At 47.5% G+C, this 19,921-nt stretch overlaps 1 protein-coding gene across 5 annotated transcripts in view; it reads right to left on the reverse strand.

Moving 5' to 3' along the window:
• slc12a5a (solute carrier family 12 member 5a) overlaps positions 1-19,921 on the reverse strand; it is a 127,994-nt gene that overhangs the window by 70,036 nt on the left and 38,037 nt on the right. The window contains exon 1 of one of the 5 annotated variants that reach the window (XM_076025026.1): positions 12,177-12,548. The exons of the other annotated variants lie outside the window; for them this stretch is intronic. Coding sequence (XP_075881141.1) covers positions 12,177-12,231 — 55 coding nt within the window. The 5' untranslated portion in view covers positions 12,232-12,548. Of the gene's footprint in view, positions 1-12,176; positions 12,549-19,921 lie in introns of those variants that run through there. 5 annotated transcript variants of the gene reach the window in all.

The following is a 19,921-nucleotide window of genomic DNA, read 5'->3' on the forward strand; positions in this document are numbered from 1 at the left end:
AATGGTCCGCAGAGCAGGCGAGCGTTCGACCAACTGCGGCCGTCACCCCGGCGCCGCCGCAGCGTCGACGTATAGCCCCCCCCCCCACTCTCTTTAGGATAGAAACCCCAAATCCCATGTCCTCATTCAGTCACACGTGGTTTAGCCACCGAAGCACCATCACTCGTGTCAGGCCTTCGGGCTCCAAACATACCAAACACAAGATGATTATTCCCTGGTGCTTCCTCCTCTGGAACAGAGGATGACAGCTGACAGAGGAGGCAAAACAAAACAAAGCCACGGGCTTAGAAAAAGAAAAAAAGTTGAAAAAAAAGAAAAAAGATTTTCTTCATCCGTCTCTCTGAAAAGAGGAAGCAGGGGGTAGTCATTAATTTACCAGCCTCTTGCGATAAATATTCATCTCTGCTGCTCTGTATGATCAAACCAAATATTCAGTCCGTCTGTCTTTTTTCTTTCTTTCTTTTTTTTTAAAAAAAAAACAAGCACAGGGACAGGTTCACAGATCAGGAGGGGAAACAACTGGCCGGTGTGTTAAAAAGCACAAAGCAGTTTAGGGACCTGAGCAGGGCGCATGAACATCAAGCGGCTCTTATTACCGAGGTAATTGACTGAGCTGACCTGGCAGCCATCTTGTTTGGAGACATCTGCTCAGGAATCCTTTGATGTTCCTATGCAGAGCTCCCCCCCCCACCCCGACATCCCATGAGCCTCTCTGTTTCTTTTTCCGCAGCATATTGTGCCTACCTGAAAGAGGTCCCCCTACCCCATTCCCCAACTCCGTGCGCCGTTAATGATAACAACATCAAGTAAATGTGAGACAAGCAGCATCATTTCAGACCAAGTGGGCTCGAAGCCACATCTGAGACGTGGCTCCGTCAAGATGGAGTCTGGGGACAGCCGGCGCTCCTGCCAAGACACGCACAGAGTTCAGTTATTTTAGTCAATCGGAGTTTATTATTAAAGCACCTCTCGCACGGGTGAAAATCAGTGAGAGTTGTGCTTGCTTCTGTGCCATCCATTTTGGATGAAAAGACAGAAAGCCAATCAAAATGTGTCACCAGGAAACCCAAGATGTCATCATTACCATACCAGCAAGGACGGACTGGGTAAAGTCTAAGGAGCTGTTACGAGAAAATATTAATTAGCACTTTCAATGAGGCCATTGTTATATAATAAAGAGAATATCTGCATTAAGTGCAGAAAGAAGAAATAATAAGATCATTAGACTTGTAGGCCAGATTATTTGGTTGCATAATGCAACAAATCAAAGGATAACGTCATTGAAAATAATTTCATCAAACATCCGTCCAATCAAAAGAACAACATCATCGCAGCAAAAGTCAGGTCTGCATGCTAAACCCAACTGTGGTGGTAAAATGCTGCCATGCCAAGATCCTTGGTTGTGTTTTGGCAAAGAAAAAAAAAAAAAAAAAAAGAAAGTAGGGGTCCAATGACCAATCTGCTGGGCAGCCGCGAAGCAGGAGGATGAGGGGATTAGGACGTGTTGGCTTTAATAATCCAGTCATCCAGGGGTGAGGATGACAGGCCGGGAAAGGAGGAAGACGATAGCTAGCACATGCAGAGGAGATGAGCCGAGTGCAAGTCGAGGTCCGGGGATTACTGGATGGAGGTCACGGACGATTCCTGCGCCAACAGACGGAGGCACATATGCAAAAAAAATACAAAAAATAAAAAAAACCTCTTTCTTCAAGAGCGACGGGAAACAGGGAGTAAATGGACTGTAAATCTTTGGGGCAGAGATGTGAAATGACAGCTCTTGAGAAATGGAGGGAAAAAAAAGTGAAGAGTGTGAAGTGTGAGGTGCCAGCGGGACGGCTTTCTGTTCCAAAAGCATTCATAAAATATATGAAAAATCGGATGGATCATGAATTATAAGGCAAATTAGATAGCATAAGGCTTTCTATTTTAGGAAGACAGGGGAGGGGGCTTTTATGTCCTGGAGCAGAACTCTGGAGATACATTATTGAATAATAAAAACCATAAAGACCATGAAACCAGAGACCAGAATAAATGCATTCACGGGGAAAGCACAAAGACACAGGGAGTTGGGATCCCAACCTTGGAGAGTCTGCAGTACGAACACGTTGGGTGGAGAAGAAAAACGGAATCAATTTTAGATGGATTTGAAGGCAAACGCTGAAAAAGCTGCATCTCGAGGGACCTGAGCTGAGATGGGAACATGGAGCGGTGCAAACCAGGAGCGGAGGGAGGCTTCTCTGTTACCTCCTATGCATTCCATTGCCCAGTTCTGAAAAAAAACAACTCTTAAACCCAAAGCAAAGCAAAGGTTTTCCAAAATAAAACCCATCGATGATGTCAATGCGAGAATGCAGTTCCCCCCCAAAAAAAAAACAATAAATGCGACAAACAATGAAGCAGCGTCCTGTAAGCTCTCCAGTCAACTTGATCAACTTGAGGGGCCTGACTGCCAGGGGGCACATTTCCATTAGTTAAGGATGCAGTAAACAAAAAAAAAGAAAGAAGAGAAAACACAATTCATACAGACATATCAGTTCCAGACAGTCGTCTGGCCCACTGGCTGGTTGAGAGTCATACAGACTTGTCAACAGGCTTGTCATCGAGCGGGAGGAGGGGATGGAGGGAAGAAGCGGCGAGAGGTAGCGAGAGGTTGTCGCGCTACAAGCTAAGCGACGAGCGCTGCCAGAGGCGACAGTGCACTCTGGGGAGCAGTGCTTGAAAATCATACCTACGCGCATAAATATTTGATTCAGCGGATATACCCCACATCCATACGTCCACTTAGCCGGGGTGATATTTAAGCAGAGGTGCTGAAAAGTCAAATACGCCGGGAGTGGAGTGGAGTGGCGCTGGTTTTTGCGGGCGAGGGGATGATAGCTTTTTACGGTTCATGGGGATAAAATTATGTAAAAGGTCCGGAGTTGCATCTAAAATATGAATGTGGGCTGTTATTAGCCGGGTAAATTTTTAAACGCGCTTAAATCGTATTTTGGTGGTCGGAGTTAATTTGCGAAACAGTCCGTTAGCCAAAAGCAGCAGTTCAAAGAAAAACAACAACAAACAAACGAGAAAAAAAAAAGAATTTGTGCACAAGTTTTGGTTCTACTTCATTTATCTGTTGTGGCAAATGAAGTAAGAAATTTACTTAGCTGGTGGTGAGGAATCAATTTGTCTAGCGAGCGCTGTTGCAGACTCGGCTCCAGGATGGAGAACAGAGGCAAAGTGGCAACCATTTGCAGTGAATGGCTGTTTTTCTCCAACAGCTCCAACGATGGCCCGCCGTTGAAATTGGCCAAATTATAGTGTTGCTCTCACATTGGCCCTAATTCAATAATGTCCCTGTACATTTATCTGTCATTTCGAGGGCAAACAGGGTAAAGGGGGGGGTGTTTGTAGATAATCAGCCAGTTTATTTGACTTCAATTGCTTGTTTGCACTCCACGTCACTCTGCTGCGATGCTGCAGTGCGACATGCAGATGGGAGGCGGAGAGGGGGGGGGCGATTTTTCTGTGGGCCGCTTGGAGGCAAACTCCTCCTCATCGTCTTGGTCTTTCCCATTGGTCTTCATTGATACAAGCAAGAAACCCATGTGAACATGTCCAAGATTCTTCACAGTGGGGCGGCATGCACTAAAACAGATCCCTGCCCTTCATTTACAGACAGGAGGAGTTCCTGCAACACGGACGTTAGTTTGTTCCCTTTGCTTTGTTGGACTTCGTTCAACAAAGCAAAGCACTTCTCAGTATATTGCTGTGGTTCTATTATAAAACAGCTGATGATCAAATGAGGACAAAGAGGCCGATGAGGGAGGTAAGGCGATTCAAAGGGGGAAAAAAATCTTCCGATATGGCCCAACAGAACTCCAGCCAATCCATTTTCCTCTAAAGAAAGATAGAAAGAATAAAGGGAGGAAGGAGGATGGAAGTAGAAAGTAATATCCTTAATGACTCTGTGGGCACTAATGGTTGGAAAGTAACAGGAAATCGGTGCAGACCGAAAAAAAAAAACGGGAAAAAAAACCCTCCAACTTTATTACCGGTAAAGACCGTTTCATCGTCCGAGCCCAAAATGACATAAGCACCAGTGGGGCTCTAATGCAGCCATTCAGGCGAATAGGTGGATTATAATTGGCCTTTATGGGCAAAATGGCATCTGGACGGCAAGGCCGCGGCGACGAACGAGAGGCACCGTGTCCACGACGTATCAATTTTCATCAGCGGGAACAGCCCAATCAATTCTGATTACTGTGGCTAACGCACGGCGAGCTCTGATTTCATTGGACGCCACTTCAGGTCCCCCGAACCTCAGCCAAGCTGGAGTTGCTGGCCGCTTCGATAAAAATTGCATCAAGAGGTAACATTTGCGGAACCAATTGCAGCATTACAAATGGGCCGAATTACATTTATGTTATATATGTATATATATATATATATATATGATATATAAATATATCACTGCTGACAGGAGTATTGGTTACATCTGCAGGGAAACCCTTCTACTTTGAACTACACATGCCAGAAACTCTGTGAAATCAGGCCGGCAAAAATACAAAAACACAACTTTTACACACAATGCTTGAATATATTTCCATTTACTATGACAATATCATTAGCGTGTCCAATGTCGTTCTTTTTGCGGCGAGAATTGGTGTCCACTCACTGCGGGGGTGTGGAACCCCCCACTGTCCCCCGCCCCAAAACCCAGACAGGAAGGTGCGCATTTCATTTTATTGTCCGACACCGCCGAGATCAGCCTGTTGGTCCCGACAAAGAGCCGCCACCGCTGGCCGTCTTGCAGTCCCTCTGCCCGCGCGCTCCCACCAATTAGGCTGCTTTCTAATGTATAGACACAGCACAGTCCCACAATGCCGCGCTGCATAACGACCGATCCTCCCACGTACGCACAAACAACGGGGGGTTTCCACAGCTTCATGTCGCTCCACCCCTCACTCAAACACACACACACACACACACACACACACACACACACACACAAACATGCACAACCCCACACACAAGCCTTAACAAGCTTCCCCTCAGTCTCGCTAACCAGCAGTCTGGACGTGTTCCCTTTTTTTTATTATTTGTTTTGCCAATATTAGCATGCACATACATTAGCGGAGATCAAACATGTGCCGTTGGAGAGTCACAGCCGACGCACACATGCTCAGGGCCGAGCGCGCACGTGACGCTAGCGCACGCCGCCGCGTAACAGCCGCTCTTAAGATGAAAGGCAAAAGGCTGGCTGGTTACCGCGGCAATTAAAGACGGAGCCCAGAGGATTGTTCAAACTTCCTGCAAGGGAGCACAGTGACGCGGGGAGTTGGGGGGGTAGCATGGCGCGGATGGGGGTTGGGGGAGGGGATGGAGGTGGGGGGGGGGAGGCAACACGTGATTTGGGACGGCAAGAAACGTGACTTCCTGTCCGCGCAAAATGCTACATGTTGCCCCCCCCTTCAGTGTTTTAACCAGCTAGGGGAATAACGTCAGACGCAGGTGTAATAATAATAATAATAATAATAATGAATTAAAATAAAAGCCTCTGAGATTTTGTGTGAGGCTATAATCCCTTGCAGAGTGAGGACAGAGAGAGACGCTATTTTGCGCTGGAGTTGCTTCTGTAACCTCAGCGTGCGGGTTCATGTTTAGCCAACGTATGGAAGGTTTCCAGCAGCCCAGACTGTAACCATGGAAATCTACCTACTTGGTTATTTTTTTTTTTTTTTGCTCTCTCTCTACCCCCCCCCCCCCCCCCTCTCTTCATCCAGGGCACCGCAGCACGATGAATCCGTGCAAAGCCATTATTTTGGCTCCCACCGACACAACCTATTAGCGAGACGGCAGACTCGTCTCTGGAAGAGAAGTAAACGCCGTGCCAGGAGCCCCTGCGACGGGGTGTCAACGTTTTCTGAGGCCGGACGTGCAGCACAGCCACTAAATCAAATCAGGCTGGAATATAAGTGAGAGCAAATCAATATTTGGCTTTTCATTACCGTCGTATCTCCTGGCACAGGTCGGTTCACGGTAATGTCGAACGGGCAGGAAAATTGAGAGACTCATCAAGGACCGAGGCCTCGTCAGTGAGTAGCCGGAGGACGCCGAGTGTCGGCTCCGCCGGAATCCTTTTGATTTACTCTATCTGCTGCGTGCGCAGTCACACACCAGAGGAGGCAGATGGCTTGAATGAATTTCAAACGCGCCCAGTCGCCGGCGACTGCGCGGCAACTCGTCATGCCGTTGACACGAAAACCTGGAGCGCAAATGACTGCTTCAAAGGTAATTCCAATTAGAGCTCGAGATGCTTGAAATGGTCTGAACGGTGAAAAACAATCACCGACAACATGTGGGAAATGGTTAACAATTACTGAGGCTGAACATTTTGGTAAAATATTTAAATAAATGGTTAAAAAATGATGGCGCTACTTAGTGCTGCACATGACCTGGGGGAGATTCCGGCCCCTCTGGGGAGCAGCTCGTAGCTCAGTTCTAAAAATGTGCCTTTCAAAGTGGGCTACGCATACATAGGTTTAAATAAAAGCTGCATGCTTTTGCATTAAATACTTAATACTTTGAGTGCATAAGAGTGCAAAGTGTGTTCAAGTATGCGGAAATGCTATGGCACAGTTGCACGCTTGAAGAGGTAGCAAAATTTAAGCATGGAATGATGGACACTCAGCTGACGCTACACTGGTGATGTAGCTAAAAAGTCCGCTAGCTAACATACTCATGTTGTACCTTTGTTTTTGGTTTGTTTATAGGGTTAGAGTTGTGATCAGCCCTGGCTAGCCTGTATTTAGCATCTGTTCAAAGCAAAAAAGGTACATTTCAGCATCAGGTATGATAATATCAATGACATCACCCATGCTAGAATTTGCACACTGCACCTGCATTTGTGGATACTAACAAGTATTTGGTTGAGGAGAGTGTTAAAATATAAAATGTCATTTAGCTCATCTCCAAAAAAGCAAATATGATGCTAACAAGCATTTGGCAAACACCTTTCTGCCTTTTTATTCAGTGTGAAAGGGTAAAACGATACGTTGATGACGTTAATGCCATCATCACCCAGCGCCCTTGAATTAAAATTTGGATCGCAATGTTGCATTTTAGAAGTTCTTTTCATTTCATTTCCACAGAACATCTTATCCGCCTTTCTTAACGATACGGTGCTCGGATGTGTTGCCAGCCAACTGAGCTGGAACCAGCACATCTGGCTGTCCAGAACTTCGGCCTGCTCCTGTTTATGCCTCCAATGTGAGGTCTGAGTCCAACTAGTTATATCATCTCTCTCCGCCCAGATTTCTTATTACTTTGCGTTGCTTTACTGACATCAGCAGCATCAGCATCAGCAGCAGCATACTCCTCCTACATGATCCTTTCACCGTTTGCCCGCCACTTGATAAAAGAAGGCAGTGCCAATGCACCCCAAATCAGAAAGAAGTGAAATTTTAAGCAGCCGCATATTTGTGTATCTGCTTCAAAGAGAGTGGAATAAAAGAGAGCTGTCCAAAGAAGCGACATTTCTAATTTATTCTTATGAATGACGCGAGCAAAGAGGGTTTGACGGCGAGGTTCCAGCTTGCTCGAGCCTCTTCAGGCGTGATTCATCCCCTCTCTGCACTTCCGCTGACCTCTTCTTCTTCCTCCACAAACCCAACAATTTATTTCTCTGCAAGGCCGTCCATCCATTTGAAATCTTTCATACCTCACGGCCCCTGATGCAACTGTATTTTATGGCCCGGCGGTGACTTCGTCTTCTGCAGTATTTTAGATGAATTTGCGTAACAGCCACCAACAGTTATGAATACGAAGGGAGGGGTTTTGCTGAGCGTCTGGTGGTTTTGTGAACGTGGTGAAGTCCAACATGTATTGACTACCCATCCCACGAGCTTCTCCCATCGCCGACGGTAAAAGCTCCTAGCCCTTCATTATTCACTCCTTATCAAATGGCGACCCAACAAATGAATACCCATCTCTCAATGCATACCAGGGTGCCCCCCCCCCCCACACTCCTTATGCTCACTGCATTCTAATTAGACTGGGGGGGGGGGGGGGAGAATTCAGTTGGCCCCCATAATTACAAAAGCCACAGTATCCATGTTTCATTCATTCCGCCCGTTATTAAATCCAATTATAATACACATATTTTTAATCAGTGTTTGGTTTTCGGGAGCTCTTTGCACCAAGGAGGGCAGAACAAATGAGTAACAGCGGCGACTCACAAGTGGGGTGATATTCCCTCGGCCTGGTATTGATGAGAAGGTAAAGAAAACATGTCGGGCAGTGAGAGGTAATGCTCGAGTAATAGCAGTGAAGGAAGAATTGAGACTTCTTACTGGATTTGGGCATTTGGGCACAACGTTGAGTCCCCACCCCGCCCCCCATTCTTTTACAAAGGCAACTTTGGTTATATATATATAAAAAAAAAAAAAAAAAAAGTTACAGCGTGCACCTCGTCCTTCTGCACAATTAACTTGGTTGACATGGCAATGAAGTATTGAACCTCCACGGCGGCACACTGCGGGCTAAAACAGGCCTATGTGTCTGTCCACTCATGCGGAGATGAACGCTTTAGCGCTAAGCCACGGAAAAAAACACATCTTTTGTGTGCCGCCACAGAGAGAGAGAAAGAGAGGGAGAAAGAGAGAGACAGAGAGAGAGAGAGAGAGAGAGAGAGCGAGAGAGAGAGAGAGAGAGAGAGAGAGATACCTTTCTGTGTAACAAGTGGCCGTGCTTGTGTGTTAGGCAGCAATCTCTCTCACTTACAGCGCATTTCTGCCGCCTCTCTCTGCTCACAGTAGATAAGTGGCAGCGTGCACAGACAGAGAATAATGACGTTGAGCACGCACAGCAACCGGCTCCATTGGCGTAGGGGCCTGGGGAGCATTTTGCCGTATTATGCAGTCAGCCATAACTAAAACATCATAACAACTCCATTCAGAGCACTGACTGGGAAAACGGACAACAGACCAGCTGAGTGCACGGACGCACAGCCACAATGATGGTTCATTTTTGCAAGTATAAGTTTGCTAACTTTTTTTGTAATTATTACCAAATGAAACAACTAAACAACTATGACTTTAAAAAAAAAATCATCAAATTTCAATAATGCTTGTGATATTTCATCCACGTCCATTCATTTTTCTACCACTGCTTCTTCTGCACTCAGGTCACAGGATGCTGGAGATCCGTGTTGTCTCGGGGTCAAGGCAGGGTGACACCCTGGACTGGTGGAGAGTTTATTACAGGACCGCATACTCATCCTCACTCACACTAACATCTATTGATAATTTAGAGCTGCCAATTAGTCAGTGGTTGACATGCCTTTAGGCTGCGGGAAGAAGCTAGATGACCTTTGAAGGTACCCATCGCCCACCACAACCTCCGTCCTTCAACCCTCCATTACCTTCCACCAATTGCCATGTGAACAAGTTTACATCCTGTTGCTCTATAAAGGAAAAATATATAATATATATATATATATATATAAATATAAGCAAGAGACAAAATATTGGCAGAGTAACAGAAATTTAAACCAGGTTGTTGTTGTGACACACTCTCTTATGTCATGTTCAGTTACAAAATAAACTCGTTGGGTGGTGTCGGCCAGTCACTGTTAATTTAGTGACACCCATAGGCAGGCAATCTGCAACAGGGGGCGCTGAAAGAAGGAACCTTGGAGCAGAGCTCAACCCAAGGTGGGCAGCCATCTGCCTTGAACAGCTGAGGAAAGAAGAAAAAAAGTGTGTGTGTGTGTGTGTGTGTGTGTGTGTGTGTGTGTGTGTGTGCGGGGGGTGGGGGTGGGGTGGTGGTGCTTTAATAAAAAAAAAAAAAAGCCCCCTCTTAACACACCCTAATGCTGCATGTAACACGCGCTGTCCTCTCTCTGAGGCTGTAACCCTGCTGTGTAATGAAGGCTATAAATCAGCACCACGGACAGCGGCATGTACGGGGCAGGATGCAGGAGGGAGAGCGGAGGCCGCGTTCAGCACCGGGGCAGAGCGGACAGCGACACTGACTGACTCTCACTGCTCCCTTCCAGTCTGAGGCTTCCCTCCGCGTAATAGCAGCCGTAGTGGCTGATGACTAAACGGGCTCGCCCAGGCTGTTTGCACGGCTAGCCTAGCGGGGCCGGGACTTGGATGAAAGGTGTGTGTGTGCGTGTCTGCAATGGCAGAGCTACAAGGGAAGAGCGAGGACGTCAGCGTGCTAGAATAGATGAAGCTGCTGCTGGTGACAGTGGACGCTAATGTCTCTCGGTCCGAGGGTCCCGGCGCGTCATGTCTCGGCATCGCACTGGAACACACGCACACAAAAAAAAAGGAAGGGACAGGCCCACAAATGAAAGAGAAACACGTCTATATATAGCAGCAGGCGGGATGAGCCTCAACCGCACACGTCCTCTGGCACAGTAGCGCGGGCTCGGCGCGAACACGCGTGCCGGGTACCAAGATCCATTCTGCGTGCGTGCGCACAGGGCAGGGCGGGGAGGGAGGACAGAGGAGACAGCGACACTCAAGTCAGGATATTAGCTGAGTGCTTTTGCGCGGCTTTAAGTCACGGCTTGGTAACCTGCCCCCCCCCACCACCCCCCCACAACGCTTCCAGTTCACCACACTTCCCAGCAAGGTCAGTCGCTAACAATGGCCGTCCGTGCTCCCAGCGCGCACCACTGTAATCCTGTGCGCGTGTAACACCCCCCCCCACCCCCCGCACGCACCGGCCCAAAAATGAAAGAAAAAGAGGGCGAAAAAAAAGAAAGAAGAGATGCCCGCATTAAGTTAAATATTCATGTTTCCAGCGCTGGTCTATTTTTATCATTAAGCCCTCACAGGTAGGAGGAGAGGCAGCACAGCGACTGTTCTCTCATCTGCAACGCTTCTCCCCAGCGAATCCCTGCACAGCCCTCGCAGGCAAAGAGGGTTTTTTTTTTTTTTGTTCTCATTGCAAAATTTGGGATGAGGGACACGGAAGATGGCGAGTTAGGGAAGCGGGGGGGAGTGGAGGAGAGTGGGGGCAGGAGGGGGGGCATAAAAAAAACCCCAAAACAAATGAAAATGAAAAGCTTTGCAGCGACTGCAGGATTTAAGAAATGAAAAAAAAAAAGAAAGAAAAATCAGTGCCAAGCAGCCAGCGTCTGCAAGTATATCGCGACCCAACCAAAGCTGCCTGTTATTTTTAATCATATATTTGTTTCACTGCATTCCAGACGCTAAAATAATTATTTGAGGAAAAAAAAAACAAAAAAAAACACAACCAGGCTCATTGTGTGTGTGTGTGGGGGGGCAGGCAGAGCGTGCGCCCTGTGGTAACCAGTTGGTGTAAGAGGGACTCGGAGCTCCGCTGTGCACCAGGCGGCGACCTACAGGTTCTCTCCAGAGACCCTGCAGAGAGCCACGGATGGGGGGGGGCTGAGCCCCGGGGGGATAGGATGGAGGGCTGCTTTTGACAGCTTGGGGGGGGGGGATTAGCGGCCACGGTGGCGATGGTGGGCCTGTGTGCGAGTGTGAGTGTGTGTACATACCCACACAGCCTGTCCACAGAGCGCCATATGTGACGGCCGTATTAATGTCACAAAAAAAAAGGGGGGGGGGAATAAAATGCAGCTCTGGTGCAGCTGAGCTGCATGCAGGCAGAATGATGCACCCAGCACTATGCAATGCGAGCATGCACGTAAGTAAGTTGGATTGGACAGGGGAGCGTGTTTGCATGCATGCTTGTGTATGCGTGTGTGTGTGTGTGTGTGTGTTCGTGTGTGTGTGTGTGTGTGTGTGTGTGTGTGTGTGTGTGTGTGTGTGTGTGTGCGCGCACACGCTTGATACCAGTCAGTGTGAGCGAGCTGGACGTCGTACGGAGCGAGCGAGCTTGATTACTATTCCTGTCACAGCTGCCTTTGCAGTAAGAGCAGCAGCAGCAGCAGCAGCAGCAGCAGCAGCAGCAGAGGAGGCGAGCGCGCCAACCAGCCGTCCGACGAACGGGACGTGCGCGCGCCGTGCACGCGCCGTGCACGCGCCCCCTGCGCTCGGCGAGGCGTTCAAGGGAAGCGTAATCTCCCGGCGCTGCGACGCACTTGCACATGCACGGTGTGCCTGCGCGTGTGTGCATCTGTGCGTGCGTGTGTGTGTGCACGTGCGCGTGCGTAGGTGTGCCTGTGAGGTGCACATCCCATCACTCACCCTGGCTCTGCGCTCCCCCGTCCCCCTCCTCCGTGTCGGTCAGGTTGTTAAGCATCCTCGACGGCTCTTCGTCTGCTTCTCCTCCTCCTCCTCCGTCTTCTGCTGCTGCTGCTGCTGCTGCTGCTGCTGCGGAGCGATGTCACCGACGGAGCTCGCGCTGGGCTCTCGCCGCTCTCTCCCCCCCTCCCTCGCGCTCCACCCACGGCACTTGTCACAGCCTCGGAAAAACCGCGGGAAAAAAAAATAAGCGGGCGGCGTAGAAATGCGGCCGGCCGGATTTTCCTCCGTGCGCTCCTCGCTGCCCGAAGGATGTGCGAAGAGAGGCGGCGGGAGAGAGAGAGCGAGGGAGTGATGGAGAGAGAGAGAGAGAGAGAGAGAGAGAGAGAGAGGGAGAGAGAGGGAGTGATAGAGAGAGAGAGAGAGAGAGAGCTGTGGAGGATTTTTTTTCTCTCCCCTCCCTCCCCGTGTGGATCCTCCTCTTGACGTCTCTTCTCCACTGGATGGTAAGCGTGACTCTCCCTCTCTCTCTCTATCTAAGGGGAGGAGGAGGAGGAGGAGGAGAGCTGCAGGAATTCGGGAGATGATGGAACGTCTCAAAGCTGCATGCTTGCGTCCCTCCGTCTCTTCCCCGAGACTCTCGCTCTCGACCTCAACCTCTCGCGCTCACGGATGAGTAATAATCAGAAAAAAGATAACATGAAAGAAAAAAACTCCAGCGACGCAGTCGTTCCGAGGGGAGGTGGACCTTTAAAGGTATCCAGCCATCTTAAGTGAGCCTCCAATCCAGTGGGAGTGAACGAGCGACGACACAGGATCTTCCCTTGAAAATGAACCACGACTCGGTGCGCCTTGCCTGAGTCGTTTAGTCGACTCGCACTGTGTGTGTACGAGTGAGGACCCAGGGTAGATAGTGACATATGGAAAGAATTGTCATTTTCATTTACTGTGCCTCGTCACTTCCTGCACCATGTGACCAGTGTCATGCTAAACTGCACGCGCAGTGTTCCAGCATCTCGCGCAAATAGAAAAACTGCTTCATTTTTGCTTTTTTTTGCAGCAGCAGGCAAAAACAGACACGCAACCAGTGGAATCGGCGACACTGACATGGAGTAAAATTTTTGCTTCAGTGTCTTCATCAAAAAAAAAAAAAAAAACAAGCAAGAGGATACAATTCATCGTCACAGACGGACGTTTAGCAAGCTAAACCCGCAGCTAGCCCCCTGGCCTGTGTTATGATGTCATTAAGGCTAAAACGTCGCTGCGAGAGCTACAGTATGTGCGTGTGAGGGTGCCGCACAGGGATTCAGCTGTGCCACTAAATGGCTCTAGCAGGGAAGAAAAGCCTTCGGCAGGAAACTCCCAACACGGAAAGTAGGGAGCTTTGCACCGTGGATCAACCTTAGGGCAATTTCACCCTGATTAAAAAGACGCACATCCAAGCAAGCGACGCGATTCCTTCCGCGTCTTCGGACGGTGGTGGGGGCGGGGGGGCGACGATCGGAGAGGCGGCGTCGCTTCTTTGCTTTCTAAACTCCCGTCAATTTTCCCAACAAGCCTCGCTCACCTCTGAGAGTCGCGTGCACGGCCGGTCGGCGATGAGATAGGACACGCTCGGCCACAGGGGGCGACATCAGCGGCGGTCCTGCTTTAGTGCGTGCGCAAATCTGCCTCTCTGTGTGCAGCTAATGAAACAGAAGCGAGCGTCTCTATCTGGCGCATTCTTCCCTCTAATAGTCTCTTTAGAGTGCAGAGACGTTTGGTTCCAGCTGAGCGGACCCAGCACGCCGCACGCCGTCGGCGCGGCACCGAAGCCTCGCTGTCAATTAGGCCGGTCTCATTTTGATCCGTGCAGATTCATTTTCATCCGGTACACGGTGTTCTGCTTGGGAGGGAAAAAAAGGAAAAAGAAAAAAAAAAAAGAAAAGCATGCGGCACATAGTCATGACTGTGCGTGTGTGTGTGTGTGTGTGTGTGTGTGTGTGTGTGTGTGTGCTCCTACATGGTTTTTGCAATCCCACACCGGAGATATGAAAGCAATTAATCTTGGTTTTTAGTCATGGTAGCACCGATGCACAGAATAGATTTCAACAAAAAGCGAAGGAGGAAAAATTGCATTGGCGCTCACGGCTCCGGCGGATGAATTTATTAAAGGTGTCTCGGACAAAACTGTTTTTTGCTCCGTTTTGTTTTTCTGGTCGAGAAACAATTAGCAGGCAACGCCGCGAAACCTTACTGTATAATTGCTTCCGCTGAGCTGCGTGTGAATATAACACATAACACATTCCTGCCAGCCGGTCATTTGCGAGCGCGCCGCGCGGCCTGCGATTTGTAAAAGCACCAAACGTGCACAAATCCAATCAGTACGCAGGTGAACAAAGGTGTCTTTCTTTTACAAAGACTCTGTCGTCCGTCGTCGCTGACAGAAACCAACAGGACGTATTTTTTTTGCGCCCCCCCCCACCCCACCCCGGCACGTGAGCGTATTGCTTGTAAAATGTGCACGACAGGAAATCCCTCGTGTAACTGCTGCCACTGGATTTTTGGCTCGTGTCTGCAAAACGCTGGAGAGAACCTTGGGTAAACTCACAGGTACACTGTTTACGAACACAATTAGTCCCTCGCCAGTCCGGCTCGACTGCATAAATGTGACGTGCGCTGGAGCTCTAATGGCATCATCCAATCCATTTCATGCATTTCCAATTCAAAACAGAAGCTAACGCATGCAGATGTTGTACCTAGCGAGGGCCAGGGATTCATAATGCAACCGTCATCGCTTGCCATCCATTCAGGGAAGAGTGACACTGTGGGTTCGCTGCCAAAACAAACTGAGACCAAGGCGAGGCAGTTTTGCCAATTTCAACACACCACGGCTGCAAAAATCTTCAGTGTCTACAGGCAAACGCTGTATTTTTTTTTTTTAGCCGCAGGGAACCAGACCACACTTACCGTCATCCACAGCGCTTGACTCACCTCTACAGGTCTGGCAGTTGAGTGCGAAAGCAACGGATGCTGCAGTGTTGCGGGTGACAAAGTCGTCGAAAAATGCAAAAGTATCTGGAGCTTTTTGTGTTCCCCCGTGTGTGTAAACGATACAATAAATATCACAATCTAGCCACTCAAGTATTCAATCGAAATTTGTAGTAGTGGCAGCATATCTCAGAGCCAGTGCATATACGGACGACTCTACGAAGTGCGCAGTGACGCTCGATCAAATAAATGAAGATTACATCCGTTGATGTGACAAAAACGCAGCAAAAGCAGCCTGTCAGAGATGATGGACATCTCAGCGTTGACAGGCTTCTAAATGTCTTGTTTTTGACGGACTAGCCACGCTGAATATGGAACACGCACACTGGACTCAGCCATGCTATCAGTGCTCAGCTAGCCAAGCTGCTGCTGCTGCTGCTGCTCCACTGCAACGCCGCATCATTTCTCAGCGTGCGAGTTGAGTAGGCCCCTCGCATAGGTGAATCATTTTGATGAACAATAAGAGCGACTGAGATTTGCCAACGAGCAGCCAAATCTGAGCAATATCTTGATTTAGAGAAAACACGAGGGGCATTGGGAGCCAGCTGTAAATGTCTTGAACTTGTCGTTGTTCAATGCAAGACTTGAATTAGGGCTCAACTATGAGATGGTACACATGCCAAAATTCTTTCACCAAACGCTTTGTGAGTGTCACTAATGTTGAAGTAGGTCACTCATTTTACCTCAAAAATCTATTATCTTTTTCAGAGGAAATTTGTATTTGGTGTTTAGTGTAGCAAATCTGAGCGCCGTAAGGTAAGTGGTTACTGAATTATCATATACACACATTACTATTGCATTAGAGGTTAAAATGCCTTATTTGTATTTCAATCTAGATAAATCAAGTTCATTTTGCAGGCGCTAACACTTCTTCAAATTCCTTTTCCACATAAAAACATTGAGAATTTCATAAAACGTCCCCCTGGTCATGAGCTAGTGCACTCGTCTCACGGATGCGTGGGAGAGAGAACAGACTGAAGGGGTCCATACGTCACCAAAACACAACTCGGAGAACATGATGTTGTCAGGCCGATGGTGGCAGATAAACATGTTTTTCGGCAGGTTGTCCGCATTAGCATTTATCTGGTGGTGAACGTTGCACTCACACCAGTCTGAAGTGTTACGCCTTGCTGTTTACTCACCCGGGGGCAGGATGGAAAATATGCTGCGCAAAACACTTCGATCTTCACGCCGACGGAACAAAGCAGGTGCTGACGTTCATTACCAGTTGATCGGCCATCAAACCTGTTGAGGCGGCACCAGTTTTGTTTTGGTTTATGTCGCGTGACAAGGACGTAAAAAAAAAAGGGAAAAAAAAGAATTGCCTAAATGGTATGTGCAGCGGTGCTTAGTTCCACTGCAGTGGAGTAACAAAAGCTCTCAGTGCCAGTCTTCTTGTTTGTTTGGGGTTTTTTTTATAATCAGTTATGCTGACAACTTTACAGTGTCTCTTCGAGAGACAGCAGGACGTTATTGGATTAAGTTGAACCCAACAATCCCATACTGCCAAAAGATAATTGGATTTTTGACTCATTTGAATCACTTAGTCACCCAGAGTGCGCAGAAGTCCATATGAGAGCACAAGCTCCACCCACTCATGGAGTCATTTATTCATTTTGTCCGAGGGATTTGTTCTTCACCGCTTGGGCTCATATTAGGGAGGGAAAGGGGGAGCTGAGTAGGGCAAAATGAAAAACAAAACTACCCCCCCCTTCAAAATAAAAAACAGATCAAGTTAATGAATTCTGTATACATATATATACAAATATATTTATACAAATCTAGTTCAAAAAAGCCGCCACACGACAGTAGCTGTTTCCATTACCCCTGGAATTGCGCAAAACCTCTCAAATAATGCTAAAGGGTTTTTACTCTCCAATGAGGTGGTTTTTCAGACGTATCCATATAGAGGTACATGGCAAAAGTGTAATGGAAACACTTTTTCACATTTGCGCGTCAACGGTGGTGGTGACCAGTTAACTTCAAGTGAAAATGGTGCGTTATGTTTGGACGGAGGAGGAGACGGATTATTTTTTTTTACAAGTAATCAAAGAAAAAAATGTAACAACCATTCTTGACAGCAAAGAAACGCCGGACGAGATTTTATGAAAATTACGTCCAGCGAGACGAGATTTTACCAGAATTACGGTTTATGCGCTTCACACCATTTAATGGAAGCACCTGCAAATCGCAATTGCACTTTGTCGAAATTTTAGAAATATTGCTTTTATTTGGCGAAAAACGAATGGAAACGCAGCTAGTGACACCTCATTACTGTTCATTTATTAGTAGCAGCAGCAGGTTAGAGCAGTGACAGGACCCCAAAAAAAACACTTCATGCCCAACCTTTAAAGTCTTGTTAAAATGTCTTGAACCCACAGCAGAGCTCACAACATCAGCTGCAGGGGAACAATCTTTGTCAAGTAATGTCAAACTAAATGGAGCCAAGTCGAGGTCACACAGACCGTAATCTCTGCACAAGAGCCGCTAATGAAGTAGAAAAATACGCCATAGACCCCGAAAGAGCAGGGTCGCGCTCGGCAGAAATGAAATGATGTTCCCAACTAGGGCTTTCTGACCTCTTGTGTGCAGCACTAGGTCATAAGAGATGAAAACAGAGATTAAGGGGAAAAGTTGAACAATTGTGTCGCGCATCTATCCGAGCCCCTGGGGAATACTGGAAACTGACATGAAGAGAAGACTGCCATGAATCGATACTGGTTTTACACTTTTGAGAGACGTCTGCTAAACTGTCAACACTACCAAGAGTCAGCAGGTGAAGGAGCCTTGGATTAATAAGATAAAAGAGAAACACCCTTGACCTGCAGCATCGGAAGGAGAGCTTTGTCTCCTCACGCGTCGTCTCACTGGACTCCTGCCAGATCATTATGGTATGTCTGTTGACAAGGACACGCCGCATTTTACGGCATACATCGGCCAATGAAAGAGGTCAGGAGTCCGAAAAAGGAGCCCACAATTCAACTGGGTACACCACTGCCACAAAGGGGCAGAAAAAAGCCCAGAATCTTATGAAGGCTCGTTTTTAAGGGTAGTGTTGAACTCAAATGACGTCTGAAACATTTGTCTCAATGACCTCAGTCTCTAAATCCATAAACATGTTTTAGCTAAGGAAGATATTGTTGTTGTTGTTGTTTTACCTGTTCAGCCACTCAGCATCCATGTTGGACACAGTCGCAACACTTTCTCCAGCTGTCACACCGTGGTGAGGTTTGTCTTGTCTTGGGTTTTTCTAGCCCTGTCATTTATTTTTTATTTTTTATTTTTTTTGGGGGGGGGGGGAAACTAACTCTCCTCTCATTTCTGAGCACTTGCCCTTCCTCATGTCACCTGTTTGTATGCCCTGATTACCAATTGTCTTCACCTGTTACGCATTACCATTCATGTGATTAAGTAGTCTGCGTCGCCCGTGCCAGAGTGTCTTTGTCTGTAGGTCAGTTCACCCGGGTCTGTTCTCAGCCCATGACCACAATCACAGTGATTGCAGCACATCAGCCTTTGTACCTCAAGACGAGTTTTTTTTGTTTTGTTTTGTTGGTAACTTAAATAGCTTAGTTTCCATTCCTAGTCTTAGTTTCTGTTCATAGCTGTTTTGTTTTCCTCTTCAAGAGTGATTCTGATTTCGTAATTAAAGTTTCATAGTTTTTCTTAGATCCTTTGCGTTTTATGTTTTGGGTATTTTTCTATTAGGTCTGGTTTTCCTCCTGTTGGAGCGTTTTTGTTTAATTTTTTCAAAGCAATAGTGTTTAGCCTTATTCCTACTGTCGGAGTGTTTTATGTTTACTTTATTTTCTTAGCTCGAGGTCGTTAGCCTTAAGTGATTTTTTATTTTATATATATACTATTCAGTGTCTTGCGCTCTCTCTTCTGAGAGCCTGGTTAGGATCTCTTTGGAAATTTCCACAGCATTTTTATTTGTCATTCTGTTTCGAGGTCGTTGGTGAATGGAATAAAGCCTGCTTTCTCAAAGATCTCCGCGTCTGAGTCCTGCCTTGAGTCCCAGCGTGACAGCAACCACCCGAACTCCTGTTTCATCAGACAGAATAAGCGGCGCTGAGACAAATCATCACATGATACAAGCCGCCACAAACTGAACCGATGCCGCACTGGCATAAATAATGCATTCTGTTTTTGTCTCACAGCCATTTCCACAATGGAATATGCAAACAGTAAAATGACTTCCACATAATGCGACGCTGATGCGGACACACATCCCTAATGCAGCGATGCAGCGACACAATTGGTGAGGGCAGTCTGTTAGCGCAACGCGCAAGCACTCCTGTTGATGAGTTGACAGCCACTAGAGTTCCCATGTGTCTTATTCACCACTGTAAATCTTATCAGGCTCTGCTCAAAGACCTGCCTTATATCCTCCAATGGTCAGCCCGAGGACAGACACACACACACACACACACACACACACACACACGCACGCAAGCACACTAGAGCACAAACAATACCAGCTCCCCTCCCCAAATGACATTACGCTAGCATGGGTCCTAGAAATCGCTGTAAAGTTTTGCCTTTGTGGCACAGGAGAAGGGTCTTCAAGGCTCAAGGTTTCCACTTTCTCAATAAGGCAGTTTATCCTATTATTGTCACCTCAGCGCATGGTCTCTGTGGGAATAATAGGCTATAAGAGTGTTCTGAAACAGTAGGGTCCTGAGATAAGTCTCTTCTGATACAGCACATTATGAATA

Source organism: Nelusetta ayraudi, unplaced genomic scaffold (assembly GCF_046127955.1).
Source record: "Nelusetta ayraudi isolate G7.1 ecotype Tasmania unplaced genomic scaffold, CSIRO-AGI_Nayr_v1 ptg000017l, whole genome shotgun sequence".
In the NCBI taxonomy this organism is placed as follows: Eukaryota; Metazoa; Chordata; class Actinopteri; order Tetraodontiformes; family Monacanthidae; genus Nelusetta; species Nelusetta ayraudi.